General features: G+C 37.3%; 1 protein-coding gene across 2 annotated transcripts in view; it reads right to left on the reverse strand.

The window, feature by feature from the left end:
• Window positions 1-7,784, reverse strand: part of LOC307153973 (enoyl-CoA hydratase EchA19) — a 36,667-nt gene extending 28,883 nt beyond the window's left edge. Inside the window, exons 1-4 of one of the 2 annotated variants that reach the window (XM_079863818.1) lie at window positions 7,570-7,784; window positions 6,423-6,593; window positions 2,646-2,743; window positions 2,110-2,254 (exon numbers count right to left, since the gene is read on the reverse strand). In XM_079863818.1, the coding sequence (XP_079719944.1) occupies window positions 2,110-2,254; window positions 2,646-2,743; window positions 6,423-6,593; window positions 7,570-7,705 (550 nt within the window). In that variant the 5' untranslated portion in view covers window positions 7,706-7,784. Of the gene's footprint in view, window positions 1-2,109; window positions 2,255-2,645; window positions 2,744-6,422; window positions 6,594-7,414; window positions 7,538-7,569 lie in introns of those variants that run through there. The other variant, XM_079863819.1, reaches the window with a different exon arrangement.
• Window positions 7,785-17,272: the final 9,488 nt, after the last annotated feature.

Consider the following 17,272-nt stretch of genomic DNA (forward strand, 5'->3'; position numbering starts at 1 on the left):
AAAAATCTATTAGAATAAGACACCATAGTCTTACCTATTACATTTAATCAAAAGTAACAAAATCCATTTTTTGCACTGCATAAGTGGCACAGAATGTGCATCTAAAGCACCATGTATATGTACAAACCCATTTCCAGAAAAGCTGGGATGTTTTGTAAAATGCAAAAAAATCAAGTATCTGTTATTTGTTAATTATCTTTAACCTTTATTTAACTGACAAATGTACAAAGAAAAGATTTTCTAAATTTTCACTGACCAACACATTTTAATTTTGATGGCTGCAACACACTCCAAAAAAGTTGGGACAAAGGCAAAATAAAAGTGAAAAGCTTACAGAATATCTAATTTAAACTGTTTTGAAACAGTCCTCAATGACCAGGTGAACTGTTAAGTCTCGTGATTTAGTGTAAAAGGAACATCTCTTTTTTTTTTTTTTTTGGATGGGTCATGGCTCATCACTTTGTGCCAAATATCATGAGAGAATTGTCAAACAATTCAAAAATCACATATCTATATGCAACATTGCAAAGAATTGATGTCTTTCACCATTGACCATAAAAAAATATTGTGAAAAGATTCAGGGAATCCAGAGAAATCTCAGTCTGTGTAGGGCAAGGGCAGGAGACTTATGTTGAATGTGCGTGACCTTTGAGCCCTCCGACGGCATTGCATGAGAAACCATCATGCAACTCTATCAAATACAGCCACATGTGCTCAAAGAGTACTTTGGAAAACCATTTTCACTGAACACAGTCTGACATTGCATCAAGAAATGCCACTTGAATCTCTGTTATGCAAGGAGAAAGCTATACATCAGTTCTATGCAGAGATGCCGGCGAGTTCTCTGGCCCAAGCTCATCTCAGATGGTCTAGAAGACGGTGGAAATGTGTGCTGTGGTCAGATGAGTCAATGTTTCAGCTTGTTTTTGGGAAAAACAGACAACGAGTTCTCAGTCCCAAAGACGAAAGGGACCATCCAGACTTTCATCAGCGACAGGTGCAAAAGCAAACATCTGTCCTGGTATTGGGGGGAATCAGAGCAAACGACATGGGTGACTTGCATTTGTCTGAAGGTACTATTGACATGGAGGCATATATTGGGATTATACAGAAACATTTAATGGCATCAAAATGGCATCTTTCCTGGGAAGCAAGACAATGCCAGGCCTCATTCTGCACATGCTAAAACTGAGTGGTTTCTAGACACTCTGCACCATAGAAGGGATGTGCCTGACTGCAGTCCAGATCTGTCTCTTATGAAAATGTAAGGCCCATCATGAAAAGGACAATCTGACAGTGACGACCACAGACTGTTGAGCGAGCAGTCTTGTTTCAGATAAGATTGGGCAAATATTCCGCTTGAAAGTAGTATCCTCTATTCCCAAAGGATTAAAAAGTGTAATTAAATGGAAAGGTGATCTGAGAGTGGTAAACATACCTCTGTCCCAACTTTTTTGGAGTGTGCTGCAGCCATCAAAATCAAAATTTGTTTATATTTACTAAATACACTTAAGTTGGTCAGTGAAAACTTTGAAAATCTTTTCTTTATACTTTTGTAAGTTAAATAAAGGTTAAAGAGAATAAACAAAAATCACAGATTCTTGATTTTATTGCATTTTACAAAAAATATTGAAATGCTGTATAAAATCAATATCACATTTGCAATTGTGCTGAGATTTGGGAAAAACAGCATAAGCACAGTAACTAAACCATGGGCATTTTTGCGCTATATCGAATTTTGGGGTCATTCGAACTGCATTGTAAGCTGGCACTCTCAAAGCAAGTTTTTTATATTGTTTGTTTGTTTGTTTGCAAAGTGAGTGACTTACTCAATAACACCAGCTTTAACATATACATCTTGTACACTCCAATTTAGTACCATGGTATATATCACAATAGTGCTGGTCTAAATAAAAAACATGGTTTTACCAAGCTTTCTTGTTATTGTAAATAAATAAATGTTCAAATAAAAAAATCTAAAATTCTAAAATAATTGAGGCTTAATGCAGTTAATAAACAGAGCAATTCCGTTAGATATGACTGCATACCTCAACCTTAAGCAAAATAACACCTCAATGTCAAATAACAATAACAAACAACAATACCAACCAAACCTGCGGGAGAAAATGCCCATGATGGAGCTCTCCTCCACCACCCTCAGGTCAGCCAGCAGGGCCAGCTCCAGACCTCCAGCCACAGCGTACCCACCGACTGCTGCGATCAAGGGTTTTGAAAGCCTCATACGAGACGGACCCTATACAGCAAACAACACACATCATATTTATTTATTTCTGTTCTAAATATCCTGCAAACCAAGGTTTATAGACTCAACCCTCCACTATGAATGACATTTACAGTGACAGTTTTTAATCATCAGAAGCCGCTAACTCGCTTTTACTAGTAAGTGTTTCCAATAGTATCACATGGTTCAGAAGATTGCGTGAGTTTCACAGTCTGCACTACTCTTGATGGTCTCTGTCAGAACAGGCCTTAAGGCTGTTTAAGGAAAATGGTCATGTAAAACTATTTTTGCTGCAAGAAACATTCATTAGTTATAATATTACAAGCTGAATTAAAAGGAATGCATTATATGACTCCTTTAGTATTAATATGCAATACTGCATCTGAGAAGGACCACTCCATACCATGGGACCAGGACCACGGCGGACATCTTGCTCCAGTTTGAAGGAACCAGGCCTCTGGGCCAACTCCTTCAGATCAAATCCAGCACAGAAATTCCCTCCTGAATCAAACAAACTCCATTATACAACAAAGCAGATTAAACCATGAATGTCAGACAGCATAACATAACTTAATAGCATGAGTATCCCTTTCATGTGTTCAGGCCTACACACTCTATTCTTATATTAATATTTTGACATGTATTCAGGTGCTAAATTACATATGAAAAAAACACATTAGAAAGAATGACCAATGCGATGGCATACACTTTGGTAAAGACAAAGCAACCCTTGTGAAAAAGAAGTACGCTTTAGCATACTTAATCATTTGAAGTATATAATTTCGATAATAAGAACTTAAGTACAAACTGAATGTTCTGTTTTCAGACACATCACTGCAAGTTAATTTCAATTAAATGAAAATGTATTATAGGTTAAATTTATATTAATTGCAATTAGCTGACCCTATAAAGTATGACTTAAGTATATTCATTTCATAATTACTTCTGTTGTTTTCAAATATGGTTAAAGTGTACTGCCGAATGTTCTGATAAGGTAAACTAAAGTATACTTTAATGTCATTTCTATTGAAACTTGCATTTAAATGTGATGTATTATGTACAAATGTACATACACATTTGTAATGATTAAGTTGTATTTAGTACATTTAAAAAAAATATTCACTTTAAGTAACACTTTTTTAATGTGTCATTGTTACATGCATTTATTATGGTAAATTATTCATAATTACAAGTACTAACACTAAACCAAATCCTAACCCTTAACTTAATAGTAAGTACATGTTGTTAACTCAGTTCTTATTTGTGTAATTACACTGCAAAGTGTACTCCCTTTAAGTACACTTACCCTTTTATTTTATTAATATAAGATCTGCAAGACAAGTAGTTTTTTTTAAATATACTTTAAAGATTTTAAGTACACTACAAATGCACATTCAAAATAATTAAGCGCACTTCTTCAGGGAAACACATGCTAATTACAAGTCATTTTAAACTTGAGTAAAAAGTTACCAGTTAAAACAGTCCTTCAGTGTACTTGAACAAATCATTGCTCGAACCAGCAATTATTCATAATTTAGCTGAAATGCGAACATGCCATGGACAATTTTCCTAATGGCTTCCTAATGGACTTGTAAAATCTAGACCAGTAAGTCAGCTTGTGTAATGTGCTCAATTGCATTTTAATGTTCATTTAAATGTCTTGAGATACAGTAGATGTTAACACAAATAAAGGAATCCTTGTGTGGCCAACATTAACTCTGACACTTCTTCAAAACTCAAGCAATTACTGTCATCACACATTCTTTACATGTGTTGTCAATGTAATGTTATCTGCTGTGGTCAGTTCACCTGCAGATGGTCCTCTGGCTGGGATCCAGGTTTAGAGTGTGAGAGAAATCAAAACCTCTCGTTTAACTCGTGATAAAGGTGACTGAGGAAATTTGAGTAGGGATGGTCGATCCAGGTTGAACAAATTATTTCTATTTAGCGTGTCCAATTTGATGGCCTGAGATAATTGTTTTCAATGTTGTAATATTGTCATCATAGACTTTTACATAACACAGGACTCTTGTAGCCATGTGCTGCCCACTCAGTCAAAGACTTGGCTTTTAGTATATGAAGGCAGCAAATTTAAAGGCAATGTTAGCATGCTTAAGACATAACCAAGTAAATATTTAATATCTACATTAGATCTTATGCGCCATCCTTAGAATTTGGTCTTTAAACTTCAGTTTTTGCGGAATCTCTGTATATTTCTATAGGTGCGTCTAAATCAGCTCCCTAGTTCAGTAGTCAGGGCACTGATCAGGGAGTCAACCATTTTCTCAATCGCACAGTCCTTCCAGTGCACTGAAACATTTGCTCCCTAAAAAGTCACACAATGCACCGTGAAAAACCGGGCAGCATCGATGCTCACTATGTTCACTAAACGGAAGTTCTGAAGCGCAAAACTTAAATCCTGTGAGCCAACCTACTACACAATGACACGTGATAGATGTTTTTAAAAATAAAAAACATTATTTTATTATATTTCAGCATAAACATTCATCGCTAGACAGGTAATGACCATAATCTTGCTAATATTTACAATTTATTTACAGCTGAAATGTTGCACGTATATTTAACAAGTCAAGTATTTATCATAATGTAACTTAAATAACATTACAAGTAATGTCAGAAATATATCAGCTCTGCTGTTGTTCATAAAAACCAGTTGTGATATTGTACAATGAGGATGTTCTCATGTTGCCGGAAATAGAGTCATCAGTGTCCCAATGTGTAGTGAGTGAGCCAGGGTCCTTACTGTCCTTACCAGCAGGGCCGTTTCTAGGCATAGGCAAACTAGGCGGTCGCCTAGGGCGCAAACAGCTGGGGGGCGCCAGTGAGAGCCCCCACCACACCAAGAGATTTTTTTCTCGCCCAAGCGAGTGGAAGAAAAATCCTTCTTTTTTTACATTTCCGATAATGGAGTGTATATTTGCACTAAGTGTCTGTCTTTTTGGCAAAAAGACGCCCACCACTAAATATCTACAGTGGCATAGGTCGTAAGGCGTGAGGTGCTTGAAAATAGCTTTTGATGCGTTCGACCCGAGTTCGAATCCGCCTTTTGCCAAACTCGCTCTTCTCCCTTTTCCCAACACTATGTAAAATTTATAGCCTAACATTATATTTTGTCAACGATCTAAAATCGAAATCGTGATACGGCTTTGTGCCTTTATAAAACAGCACAAGACTTTAATTAAGTAGCCTATATAGGCATTCTGTTTGTGATGCGTGATTTAGAGAAAAGTGCGCACTTTGCTCATGTGATCAGCATGATGATCTGGTGTTTTTCTCCAAAATAAAAGCTAAAGGGTTTATTTCTTGCAAGTGAAGAAATTAGGACAAAAGTATTGTAATTTTCCTATACTATAGTATAATGTAAAATATACTTTTGAAATATTCATTTTAATTTATACAGTACATATTATTGGCTATATGGATTTTACGTCATAGGAATACTTATATAAATCATAAACACCAGTGATAATGTAGTTTAGACTGAGACTATATCATAACTAAGATGTTTGAGCCCTCTTTAGTGTCCAGGTACAAGTCAATGGTTTTTCTTTGTTCAATGTGCACAGTTCATAGGTTGAAGCTCTTAATTTTTAGCTCTCAAAGTGCACCTTAACCTTAAATGTACCTTTAATTTAACCTTAAAATGTACATGTACAAAATGGTCTCAATAGGAATCTTGCCTAGGGTGCCAAAAAGGCTAGAAACGGCCCTGCTTACCAGTGCCTGAATTCGTGAACCAGATATACTGATTCACGAGCTAGGGAACCAAATGAGACGCTCCCTATGGAATCGCTGTCGAAGAGTAATTAGCTGGTGAAGTGGATATATTTAGCATGAGCATTGTAATGTTTGAAGCGGATGTCATAACAAATGTCAGTAGACCGGGAAGACTTTAAAACGAACGGTTCATTCATAAAACCGTAAGATCTTACCTTCGTGATGTGGAAATACAAACCAGAAGACAGAAAACAAACAGTGCCCCATAAAGTCTATACAAATTTCACAGCAAAATTTGGCGGGTAAAGTGCATTTATAAACTATTCTTTGCTTTACTGCTCAATCAGACGACATTCTTCATTCTTTCCACTGACCATCAAACTGAACTGAAGTCAGCCCACTTTTTCCACAGTGTGTCACAGTAGTGTGTAACTGAACTTACCGACTCCATAAAGCACTGCCACATTAAGGTTGTTGTCCTGGTCAAAGGCTGTCAGCTCCTCGGTCAGTCTCTGAGCAGTCTCTTGATTTACTGCATTACGCGCTTCAGGGCGGTTAATCCCAATGACCATCACCGCACCCCTCCTTTCAGAAACCACCGTCCCACCTGTACCTGCATTAATCACAGGAGGAAACACATGAACATTTGAGAAGAATGAATCTGTCTGCAGGCACATACAGTAGATTAAAAAAAAAAAGTGTGACATGCATGGCCTCATTTGGACACTTAAGATATTAGATAACAAAATATTAAAACAAGTTTAATTTTAAATGTCTACGATTTTATCATTTTAAAACCTAATAAAAGTTCTTTTGTGAAATGTCTTGCTAGAAAAGTGGGGCATGTGTTAACTTTCTTTGTATGCAATGCAATGACATTCATATATTTTATGTGTACAAATGCTTTTTAAGGCCATCATATAGGCCTAGGTGCCACAAAACTGCTTAACCTACAAGAGAAAAGTTTTTTGTTTTCCATAACTATCCACAACTATTCTCTCATAGATAATGACTTGATTTATTTATATATACCCACAGACATAGTACGTAAATTAAAATAAAATAATGGAAGTCAATGAATTGAGGTGATGAATAAAATGTTGTGGACAGGACAGGAGTAACGTTATGCCTACGACTGATGCAGGCAGCCATTAAAAGCTAGAGCAATTTTAGAGGTTACAAAATCTCCTGTCTGCTAATCTTCAACATGACATATTCTCACTTTGAAGTGAGCTATATTTGTGGTCTTCCACAAGAATAGAGTAGGCTAGAGCAGTCACAGGCAATTTTGTAACAGGTGATATTCGTTTTAACAAAAATTTTGCTAAATCGGAATAACATTACAACAACAAGGCCTAACGTTACTTCTTAAATGGCCGTTAAAATAGTAGCCTATACTATTACAAATTCAGTCCATAGCTTTCTTACACACACCAATGTGTAGAATCTCTGATTTTGGCATCACAAAATCTCTGCCAAACTGGCAATGATGACAGAATGAGTTTTGTAAAAACAACTTCAAGTGTAAAGTGTAGTAAATTTATACTGACCTCTACTGTTAAGAAACGGAAACACGGCTATAACTTTACCTGAGTTACCGCTGTTTCTCTCTTCTTTTAAAACGGTGCTATAAAGTCTTTGTCTTTTCACTGACTTGAAACACGTGTGGTGGATTACCCTCCAAAAGCCTTTATCAACTGACCTTCTCCCTAAAGTTAAAGCCATAATTTCGGGAAAATGATGAAAGCACTTTTAATCTGTGTTTTGCAAAATGTGTTGTGTCAAACTTCACTGTTTTATGTTTACGTAAGAAGAATCAGTATTGCGGATTACCAAAGTAAAAGTCACTCATAAATCACATACTGTAGTAACACACACACATCCTCTATTTTACTGCCAAAATTAGCAAGAAGTGACACCAAAGGTTTCCAAAACATTAAATGACAGACCTTTCACTGCATCTAAATAGAATTGCACTTCTTATCCAAAATATGGTAGCGTAAATATCTACAAATGAGAGAAACATTCTTTATCTGTTAACAAAGAAAATCAGTCTGTTATAAGGTAGCCTATATCACAAACTCACATATCTGCTTGTTTAAATTAAATATTTTAAATAAACCAATTAAATGAAATCTACCATAAGAAGAAAAAAAAAATCTGAAGATGATACTACTTTTCTGAAATTATAATAAAAAAAATTAAAGAAAAGCAGTACAAAAATATTACCATTATGTTTATAAATGCTTTACAGTTTACGGTTTTCTTTATGCAAAATATAACTCTTTTGAAATTTTATTAAAATATGGAACATTTTTGTGACAGGTTTAACAGAGTGCAGGGCAACCACCCATAATAGCATTACAATAATCTAGCCTTGATGTCATGAACGCATTAACTAATTGTTCCGCATTAGTCAATGAGAGCATGACGTAATTTAGATATATATTATGAATAAACACAGCATTGAAAATTAATTGTAATATAACAAAACTAAAAAAAATGAACTATTGTGTATGAAATATGTAATTTAAGAATGTGTATGGGATTCATTTCCCGTCAAAAGTATTGTAGTCATGAATAAAATAAATAAATAAGCGTGAATCAAAATTTCTGATTTGGTTTTTAAAACACATGTAAATAATATATTGCACAAACTGTGTTCACAGAGCAAAAAATAATAAGTACTATTTTCACAAGTAACGTGTACATTTGCAAACTTAGTGCTAAAATCAAAAGTGCTCTTTTTCAAACATTTCATGTTTTTAATTGTGTTTGTGCGATACTCAATCACAAAGTATCCTTTTCACTACACAAAATATTTCACTACACTAAATTTCATCTAGTCTATTTAAATGTTTCATTCAGAGTAGCTGCCTTTCATAATCCTATTACTATCAAACTTTTCATTTGCATCTCTTTTCATTCAGTTTAATACTTTTGTCTATTATTTAATACAACTGATCTTAATGGTTAATCAATGAAGAAAGGATGAGAGGAGCAAAATGAGCAAAATAGATTTGGTACATCTATAGATTTCTATATACAGATTCTATAGATATAGTTTCTACTTTGTTTGCAATTTCTGACACAGATACCAAATGTAATGAATTATTTTTACATTATAAGTGATTTTTCTTAGATCATAACCACTATGTTCAAAGTGTGGTCTGTGTGTCCTGGTAAACTATACATTATGGGGACAAAATGTCTCTGCAAAGATGGCAATATCCGAAATCCTTGTCCTTGTGGGGACATATACTATTAGGTCCATAAGGAAAACTGCTTTGAAATCATACTACAGTAAGTGGTTTGTTGAAAAGTCAAAATACAGAACGTTTTCTGTGATGAGTATATTTAGGGGTAGGGGATAGAATAGGCCAATAAAGTTTGTCCAGAATAAAAATCGTGTGTGTACGTACATACGTACATGTTTTTCTATCCTGGTGGGGACTTCAACCTGAATGCACACAGACTCATGGGGACTCGTGTCACAGTGGGGACCTAAATAGAGGTCCCTATGGGTACATAAGCTTATAAATCATACAGAATCATATTTTATTTGTTTTAAATTCTTATAAAAAAAAAAAAACATTGAACATTGAACTGAAATTTCAGAATTTGTAGATAGTAGTACAGGCAACAGAGGAGGTATGTCAGGCAGCAAAGGAGGTACATTAATCCCTGTTGTACATAATACTGCCAGACAAGTTCATTAATGCCCCCGAAAACCTAATCTGGTCAATTATTGCCTCTGCTCTGTTTTCTCTCTCATCCTCTTCACCAGGTGAAGAGAAAGTGGGCCATCCAGAATGTGGTGTACTGGTTCTTCAAGGCACCTATCACTCTCTCTGCAGAGAACATATTTATCTGTTATTACACCTCCATTTTTACTTTAGATCCAATAAAAATATAAAAAGTAACATAATACCTAATGTCTGATTCCTAAAGCATTCATGAAATGGAGAACTGACTACTGTAGTACTGACTTGATAATACTTACCACTGTGAATTCTGATGTTTGACTTGACATGAGAATTTTCCACATTTTGTGCTGACAACTGTTTTTGCCCCCGTGTGAAAGATGGCGTGATAAGTTGTGCACCCAGAATGGTGAAGTCGTCTTTTAGAGAGAACCCTCTGTCGCCAAAACAGAAATGACAAAATATAACTTAAGATAAAGACACTGCACAAATATATTCCATCAAAACATATGGGAATAGAGCCCACTGCAACATGGGGAATACATAACTTCAAATGCTTTCAGTAAAAATAGGAAGTTTCAAGTTAAACTCTGACCTGATCTCCAGCTTGATGGTACTTCGAGGATAGGAAATCCGAGTTCCTTACAATCTGAACATCTGATGCTCTTCTGCCCCAGCCTTTGGAGATGCACGCAATTGCGCCAGATGGGTGGCACGCAATGAAATATTTTACAGTAGTCCAGTTCTTGTATCTGGTTTAATTGACTGATCTGTGGGGAGAATTTTTGTTTTTAATTTTGGTTTAGATATGCTATATGCATATATCTTATCTGTGCAGTATAGGTGGCCATGAAAAATCTTAACGTTATAGGAAAAAAACACAGTTTTAATCAACTATAACTGGTATGCATTGCTGGTATGCATCAGCTTCTTCGAATGATCAATTCTCATCTCGAAACAGTCGATAAGCCTTGGGTACTGTACAAGCACTTCGGCTGGTATCGTGCTCCACATGCATTCCCTTTCTGGCCAGGCAATCATGAAGGATATTTTGGCATACATGAGGTCCAGTCTTCAGGTAAATATGTCACTAAACATGCTGTGTGCAATATGTAATATACACATTAATTCAGTAATAGGGTTCTAGCACAGTATAACCAGAGTAATGAACAACTGGTCTTCAGTTGAAAACTTGCACAGGACCCTTGGCTTGACAAACTGCACCAGATACTGATGCAAAAATGTCAAACCATGACAGGCCTGTCATAACTCTGCATTTGGTGTCATTTCCTTTCACGCTGTCTGAAGAAAACGTGACTTTCTTCAACTGCCTGATCGCTTCATCTTTGATTCTATTGATTCAATTCCCTAATTAGAACTAAAATACAGGACTTCTGCAATAACATATGGATAAAGTAAATTACCTGTTATGAAGTGCAGACCACACACATACACATGACGAGATATAGGATCCCACAACCATCCTGAGGAATCCTGCCACCCGATAGATAGCCTGCAGCCACTTTGTTCTTCTTCCCGGCTCCGTTTGTTTATTCGGCAGTATATAAAACTTCAGAGTGGTTTTTTTTTATTTTTTTTATTAGAGGTGCAGAATGCCAGACAGCAACTTTTCGGCATTACACCCATCAAAAATCAATCGTAATTATTACTAATAGTAAAGATCAGATCAAATAGTCCTAACCAGGTCTACAGCGAGTGTTTGAGCAACCGAACACCTCTTAAAATATTGCTCTGTGACGTGTCAATGGTCGCTTGGGCCAAGTGGTATTTATCATAGACATAATAAATACATAGACGCCCTATTGGCCGCTGGACCGTACGTCAACTGCGCCGGCGTATTGCAGAGGGCAACTTTCCGATATCTCTCATAACAAGAATTGAGAAAAATGCCTGCCTCTTGTGCTACTTGGGGCTGTACAAATCGCCGCACAATTGAAAACAGGTCTCGGGGAATTACTTTTCACAAGTAAGACTGAACATTTCTGGTTTCTGGTTGTATTTGGTCATTATATAATTAGTAATAGTAACGTTAGTTGGCCACCGGAGTCAGTCAGACTAAAATAGCAATGTCGCTAGTTAACTTTGCTGTGAAAATTGAGACATGAGTTGACATGATTTATATTATAGTTTTAACTTATATTGTATTTTATATTATAAAGAAAATTTCCTGAAAATCGAAATATTCATCTATATTTTCTTAAAACCGACTTTTATGACAAGAACTCGTTTCGGGTAGGCGACTGACATATTGTGAATCTTACTGTAACGTTAGTTAACAGTTAGTTAGTTAGATAGTTGGCTAGCTCACTTTTCTCACACATTGAAGGTTTCCCAAAGACAAAGAGTTGAGGAGACAGTGGGAAGTAGCTATACAAAGGCAAGGTTCTTCCGCAAGCGATTCCTCTGTGTTATGCAGTGAGCACTTCAAGTCGGAGGACTTTGACAGGACAGGTGAGACTGTCAGGATTAGGGATGGAGCTAAACCATCAGTCTTGTTTCCCGACTCATCTACAAAGAGTAGGTTTTTCTTCACTAGATTATAAGGATTTAGCTTGCCATTAAATGGTTATTTGTTTATATTTCTATTTCCTTTTTAGCCTGTTGCAACCATCAGGGCTTCACAAGCCTCAGGGAAAGCTGAGGAAAGCCTGTTAGTGTACTGTTCTCAGCATTTCCAAGAGACTGATCCTCCTCTGCCTAATGCTGTGACTGTGAGTATTTGTTCTAGTTAAACCCAGAACAGCTGTGAGCATTATGGCCTTGTTCATATTCAAACGTCTCTGTCTCTCACCGAAAACTACATTTTGATGAAAACAAATTAAAAAATTGTCATAATTTACTGACATCACATCACATTTTCAATCAGACAGCCACACCAGGTATATAACAAAAGAACAATTTTGTGTGAATTATAAAACAATACATACATAACAGTACACTTTGTATACCTGTCATGTATGTGTATGTGTAAGTATGTCTGTGTTTGTGTGTCAGTCAGGAAAAGCATATTCAACACCAGCATGTTTAAGAATGCAAGCCAGCAAGTATAACATTGTTCTAGCTATTCACCAACCAGCTGAGACTGTGTGCCAGGTGATATAAACTTTACTCAGAACATTTTCATCCTTCTTTCTTCTAGGACCACACCTATGCATTGCCTGCATCTCCCACTGGTTTAAAGACCAGACTCTGTGAAGCCTTGGCTAGAGTGGAGAGTCTGGAGCGAGAGAAGAGGATTGTGAAGGACCGAGAACGGAGGGCAAAGAGCACTGTGCATGATCTTCTGGAGGATCTGAAGGGGAAGAACCTCATAAATGAAGACTTGAAAGAGAGGCTCAATTTCTACTCTGGTAAAAAAAAAAAAAAAACTTTGAACTTTATGCATATCTTATGTGTACACTTTCCCATTGTTATTATTATTATTTCCATTATTACTGCAAGAACACATATTAGTTAGTCTGTTATAACTGAATTTCAGATCTTCAGGGCCACGAGTACACAAAAGAGCAGAGGGAGTTTGCCCTCACTCTTCACTTACATGGCCCAAAAGCCTATAACTATTTGATATCTCTCCATCTCCACCTCCCACATCCACATACATTACAGAGGTATTCTTCGTTTAATTTTATTTGAATTTGTTATTACAACTGATTTTGTGCACAAAGATTGCACATTGAATTTGATTGCACAAAATGGTTTAATACATTAATTAACTACTTTTCATTTTACAAAGGTGGATGAGTTCTGTAGATTCCAAACCTGGACTCAACATGATGATGTTGGACATGTTGAAAAGACGACAAGAGGAAGACCCAGCTAAATATGGATGTGTGACTCTCATTTTGGATGCCATTGATATAAAAAAAAACATGTTCAGTACAATCCTCATACGCAGAAAATGTCTGGATTTGTGGATATGGGGGATGGTATGAACGAAACTGATGTTGCCACCGAAGCTCTTGTTTTTATGGTGGTTGGCCTACAAGGCCATTGGAAGACTCCAATTGCCTACTACCTGACCAACTCTCTGTCACCAGATACACAGAAGGTCTTAATTGTGCATGCCTTGGAGGAACTGCATGAGCATGAAATAAGAGTGGTGTGTGTCACAATGGACATGCCTCTAATATTAGCATGTGCACCCAACTTGGGTGCCAGTTAAAAGCAAACTCTCTTGTGCCCTTAAAAACCTTTTTCGCACATCCAGTGACTGGTGAGAAGGTGTTTGTGATGATGGATGCTTGCCACATGTTGAAGCTGGCTCGAAATATGTTGCAGGCTTACAGTCCAATAACCAGCAGCTCTGGTCAGATCAACTGGACATTCATTGTTCATCTAAATGATGTTCAAGTCAAAGATGGAGTGCATGCAGCCAACAAGGTAACAGGCAAGCACGTGCATTTTGATACCCAGAAGATGAAGGTGTCTTTGGCTGCACAGACACAAAGTCGCTCAGTCGCTGTAGCTCTGCGCACATTGAGAGACCTTGGCTATTCACAGTTTAAACACTGTGAAGCAACGGCTGAATTCATTGAGGTAATCCTATGCAAAAATGTTGATGAATCAAATGCTTTCTCTTAATGCAAACATTTGCTTTTAGATGATTGACAGGCTATTTGACATAATGAACAGCTGCAATCCTTGTGCCAAAGGGTTCAAAAGTCCCCTGGGTTCATGGCATTGGAGAGATAGAGTTCTTGTTGAGAGCCAGGGAATATTGGATCAGTTTGGTGATGAAAGATGGCACAACATCATCAATCAAAGAGGTTATTTAAAATTGTCAAGCTTCTGTTCACGTAGAGTTCACAAGTTCATGACATAATAAGTTCATTTGATGCTCTTGTTCCCTTGTTCTGATCTTTTCACTTTCTCTATTTGTTTCTGTTGGAATTCTTCTATGTTCAGTATTTTTTCAAGTCTTTCAGGTGGCAAATTGGTATGCACTATGTTCATATTTTTAAGCCTTTCCAGTTCCGTTCTAAAATTGTTCCTAGTTGGCTTATTGCCCTAGAGGTAAATCATTTACTTAAAGGTTCCTAACCCTGACACTAATTTATACTCTTAAGGAGCATGCAGTAATTTATGTACTAGGAAAATACAATTACCAACCAGAGACATTGCACTGGTGTGGCTTCTTGGGAATCGTACCTGAATGTTTTCTCAAAAGCCCCAACATTTTTGGATTTTACAAAAACCTTTGTATCATTTGCCCTCAGTCTCTCTAACTAATCTGCTATACAAGTCAATTGAGCAAATGTTCTATTATTAGAGCTTTCTATTGGTCACCACAATGGCATGTCACCGTGTTGTTGTGCCACATCAAGACAATTTAAAACTTTCAGTGAAACTGTGCTCTCTTAAGAGTATCTTGATTTTGCCATGATCATATTGACAAAACATTTTGTTATGAAGGTACCTGTCTGTCATGGGGTTCATCATCAATACTGACACCTTAATGTTGATGATTCCTGAACAGCTACAATTTCAGCGGTACATCTGCTGTGCACTTACCATTTTAGCCAGGTTCACTTGGAGCTCCTCTTCAATTCTGGTATCAGGTAGGGATTTCAGAAATTTAGAAATGATAAGAAAATATAATCTGAAAAGAGGCAATATCTGTATTAAAGGAAGAGCTGCATGATTAATCGTAAAAAAGAATATTGATTCAAACACCTACACCATCTTATTCCTAAATGACAATTATTCATCTATGTCTATTCAACTATGTCTATACTTCCGAGTAAAATGGCTGCCAGGAGGCTTGCCCCGGTACCTGCTCTTCTATTATGTTTTGCACTTTTGTCTGTGGTATATGTGAGGGAAACATCATGCATCACATCATAGAGTCGTGAGGAGCTGTTACATATCAGGAGGATTACACCTGACAATTTGTAATTATTTGCCAACATTCCAGAGGATATACTGGATGTTAACAACACTGGCTCGCCACCATGGGGAAATACATCTAGCACAAAAAGATGGAGAACTGGAGTGGTCTCCAGGTTCAGATGCTTACCGGGCATTCCCCAGGGCTCCACTGGGGAGGTCTGACCATGCTGTGTTGCTCCTCATTCCGAAGTACAGACAAAAGCTTAAATCCATTAAGAAAACATCCAAATCTGCCAGGTCCTGGTCCATAGATGCCATTGAAACGCTTCGAGGGTGTTTCAAATGCACGAATTGGAACATATTCAGTGCAGCTTGTGACTCCCTCGACAAACTCACTGATACTGTGACGTCATGCGTCAAGTTCTGCAAGGAAATGTGCATCCCCACCAAAACAGTGACATTCTATGGCAATAAAAAAACATGGTTCTCCAAAGACTTACATCTCTTACGCAAAGAAAAGAACTGGGCGAACAAAAATGGAGACAAGAGTCAATACAGAACAGCCAAATATAAACTACGAGCTGCAATAAGGAGAGCAAAGCACAGTTATGGAACGAAACTGGAACAACAATTCTCATCAAGCAGCTCAAGATCAATATGGAAAAATCTTAAGGACATGACAGACGACAAAAAACGCCCCATCTCCCCTCTTAAATGTATAGCGGAGGATTTTCTTTTTCCAGGTGGATCATCAAGACTATTGGTCCACCTAAGTGTCAATCATTCTGGCGATATGTTTACGTAAGGCCATCATACGTGCTTGTGCACACGATTCACACGATGGCGTGCGCTCAAAACACAGGTTAGGCTTCCCACTGATGCCTCAGTCGCGAAGTTTCTACTTGACAGGTAAACTTTGGCATGCTATTTGGAGAAATCCATTTAAAATCACTGCTAGTAAAAGTTAATGTAAGCTATGATTAGCTCGTGCATGCTCTCTCGTGCACACGTTTAATAGGCGTTCCCTCTCTTGAGCAGGTAGAGTGTTGCGCATGTGCATTTTTTCAAAAAGTGGAGAGGGTGGTTTTTTTCTAAAATTCGGGAAAATCCTCCGCTATACCTTTAACAATGATCCAAGTCTCCCAGACATATTAAATAACTTTTATGCAAGATTTGAAAAACCTACCTCACCAGTCATCCTCCCCGACCCCATTCCAACACCACCCTTCTGCATCCAGGAGGATGAGGTGAGAACTACATTTAAGAGGCTAAAGATCAGGAAAGCAGCAGGGCCGGATGGGATCAGTCCTGCTTTGCTTAGCCATTGTGCAGCTCAATTGGCGCCTGTTTTTTCCACCATTTTTAATATCTCATTAAGCCAATGTACAGTCCCACAATGCTTTGAATGCTCCATCATTATTCCTTTGCCAAAGTCCTCAAAGATCACCTGCCTCAATGACTTCAGACCAGTTGCCCTAACATCTGTGGTAATTAAAGCATTTGAACGGATTATTCTGGCATACCTGAAATCCTGCACTTCCTTGCTGATGGAGTCATATCAATTCGCCTACCAAGCCAACCGGTCCGTTGAGGATGCAATCAGCATAGCGCTCCACCATACTGTACCTTGCAACATCTGGAATCACCAAACACCTACACACACATCCTGTTCATAGACTTTAGTTCCACCTTTAACACTATTAACCCATTTAAAATCTTTACCACACTCTTGGACATG

This window comes from Squalius cephalus (genome assembly GCF_949319135.1).
Source record: "Squalius cephalus genome assembly, chromosome: 25".
Classification (NCBI taxonomy): Eukaryota; Metazoa; Chordata; class Actinopteri; order Cypriniformes; family Leuciscidae; genus Squalius; species Squalius cephalus.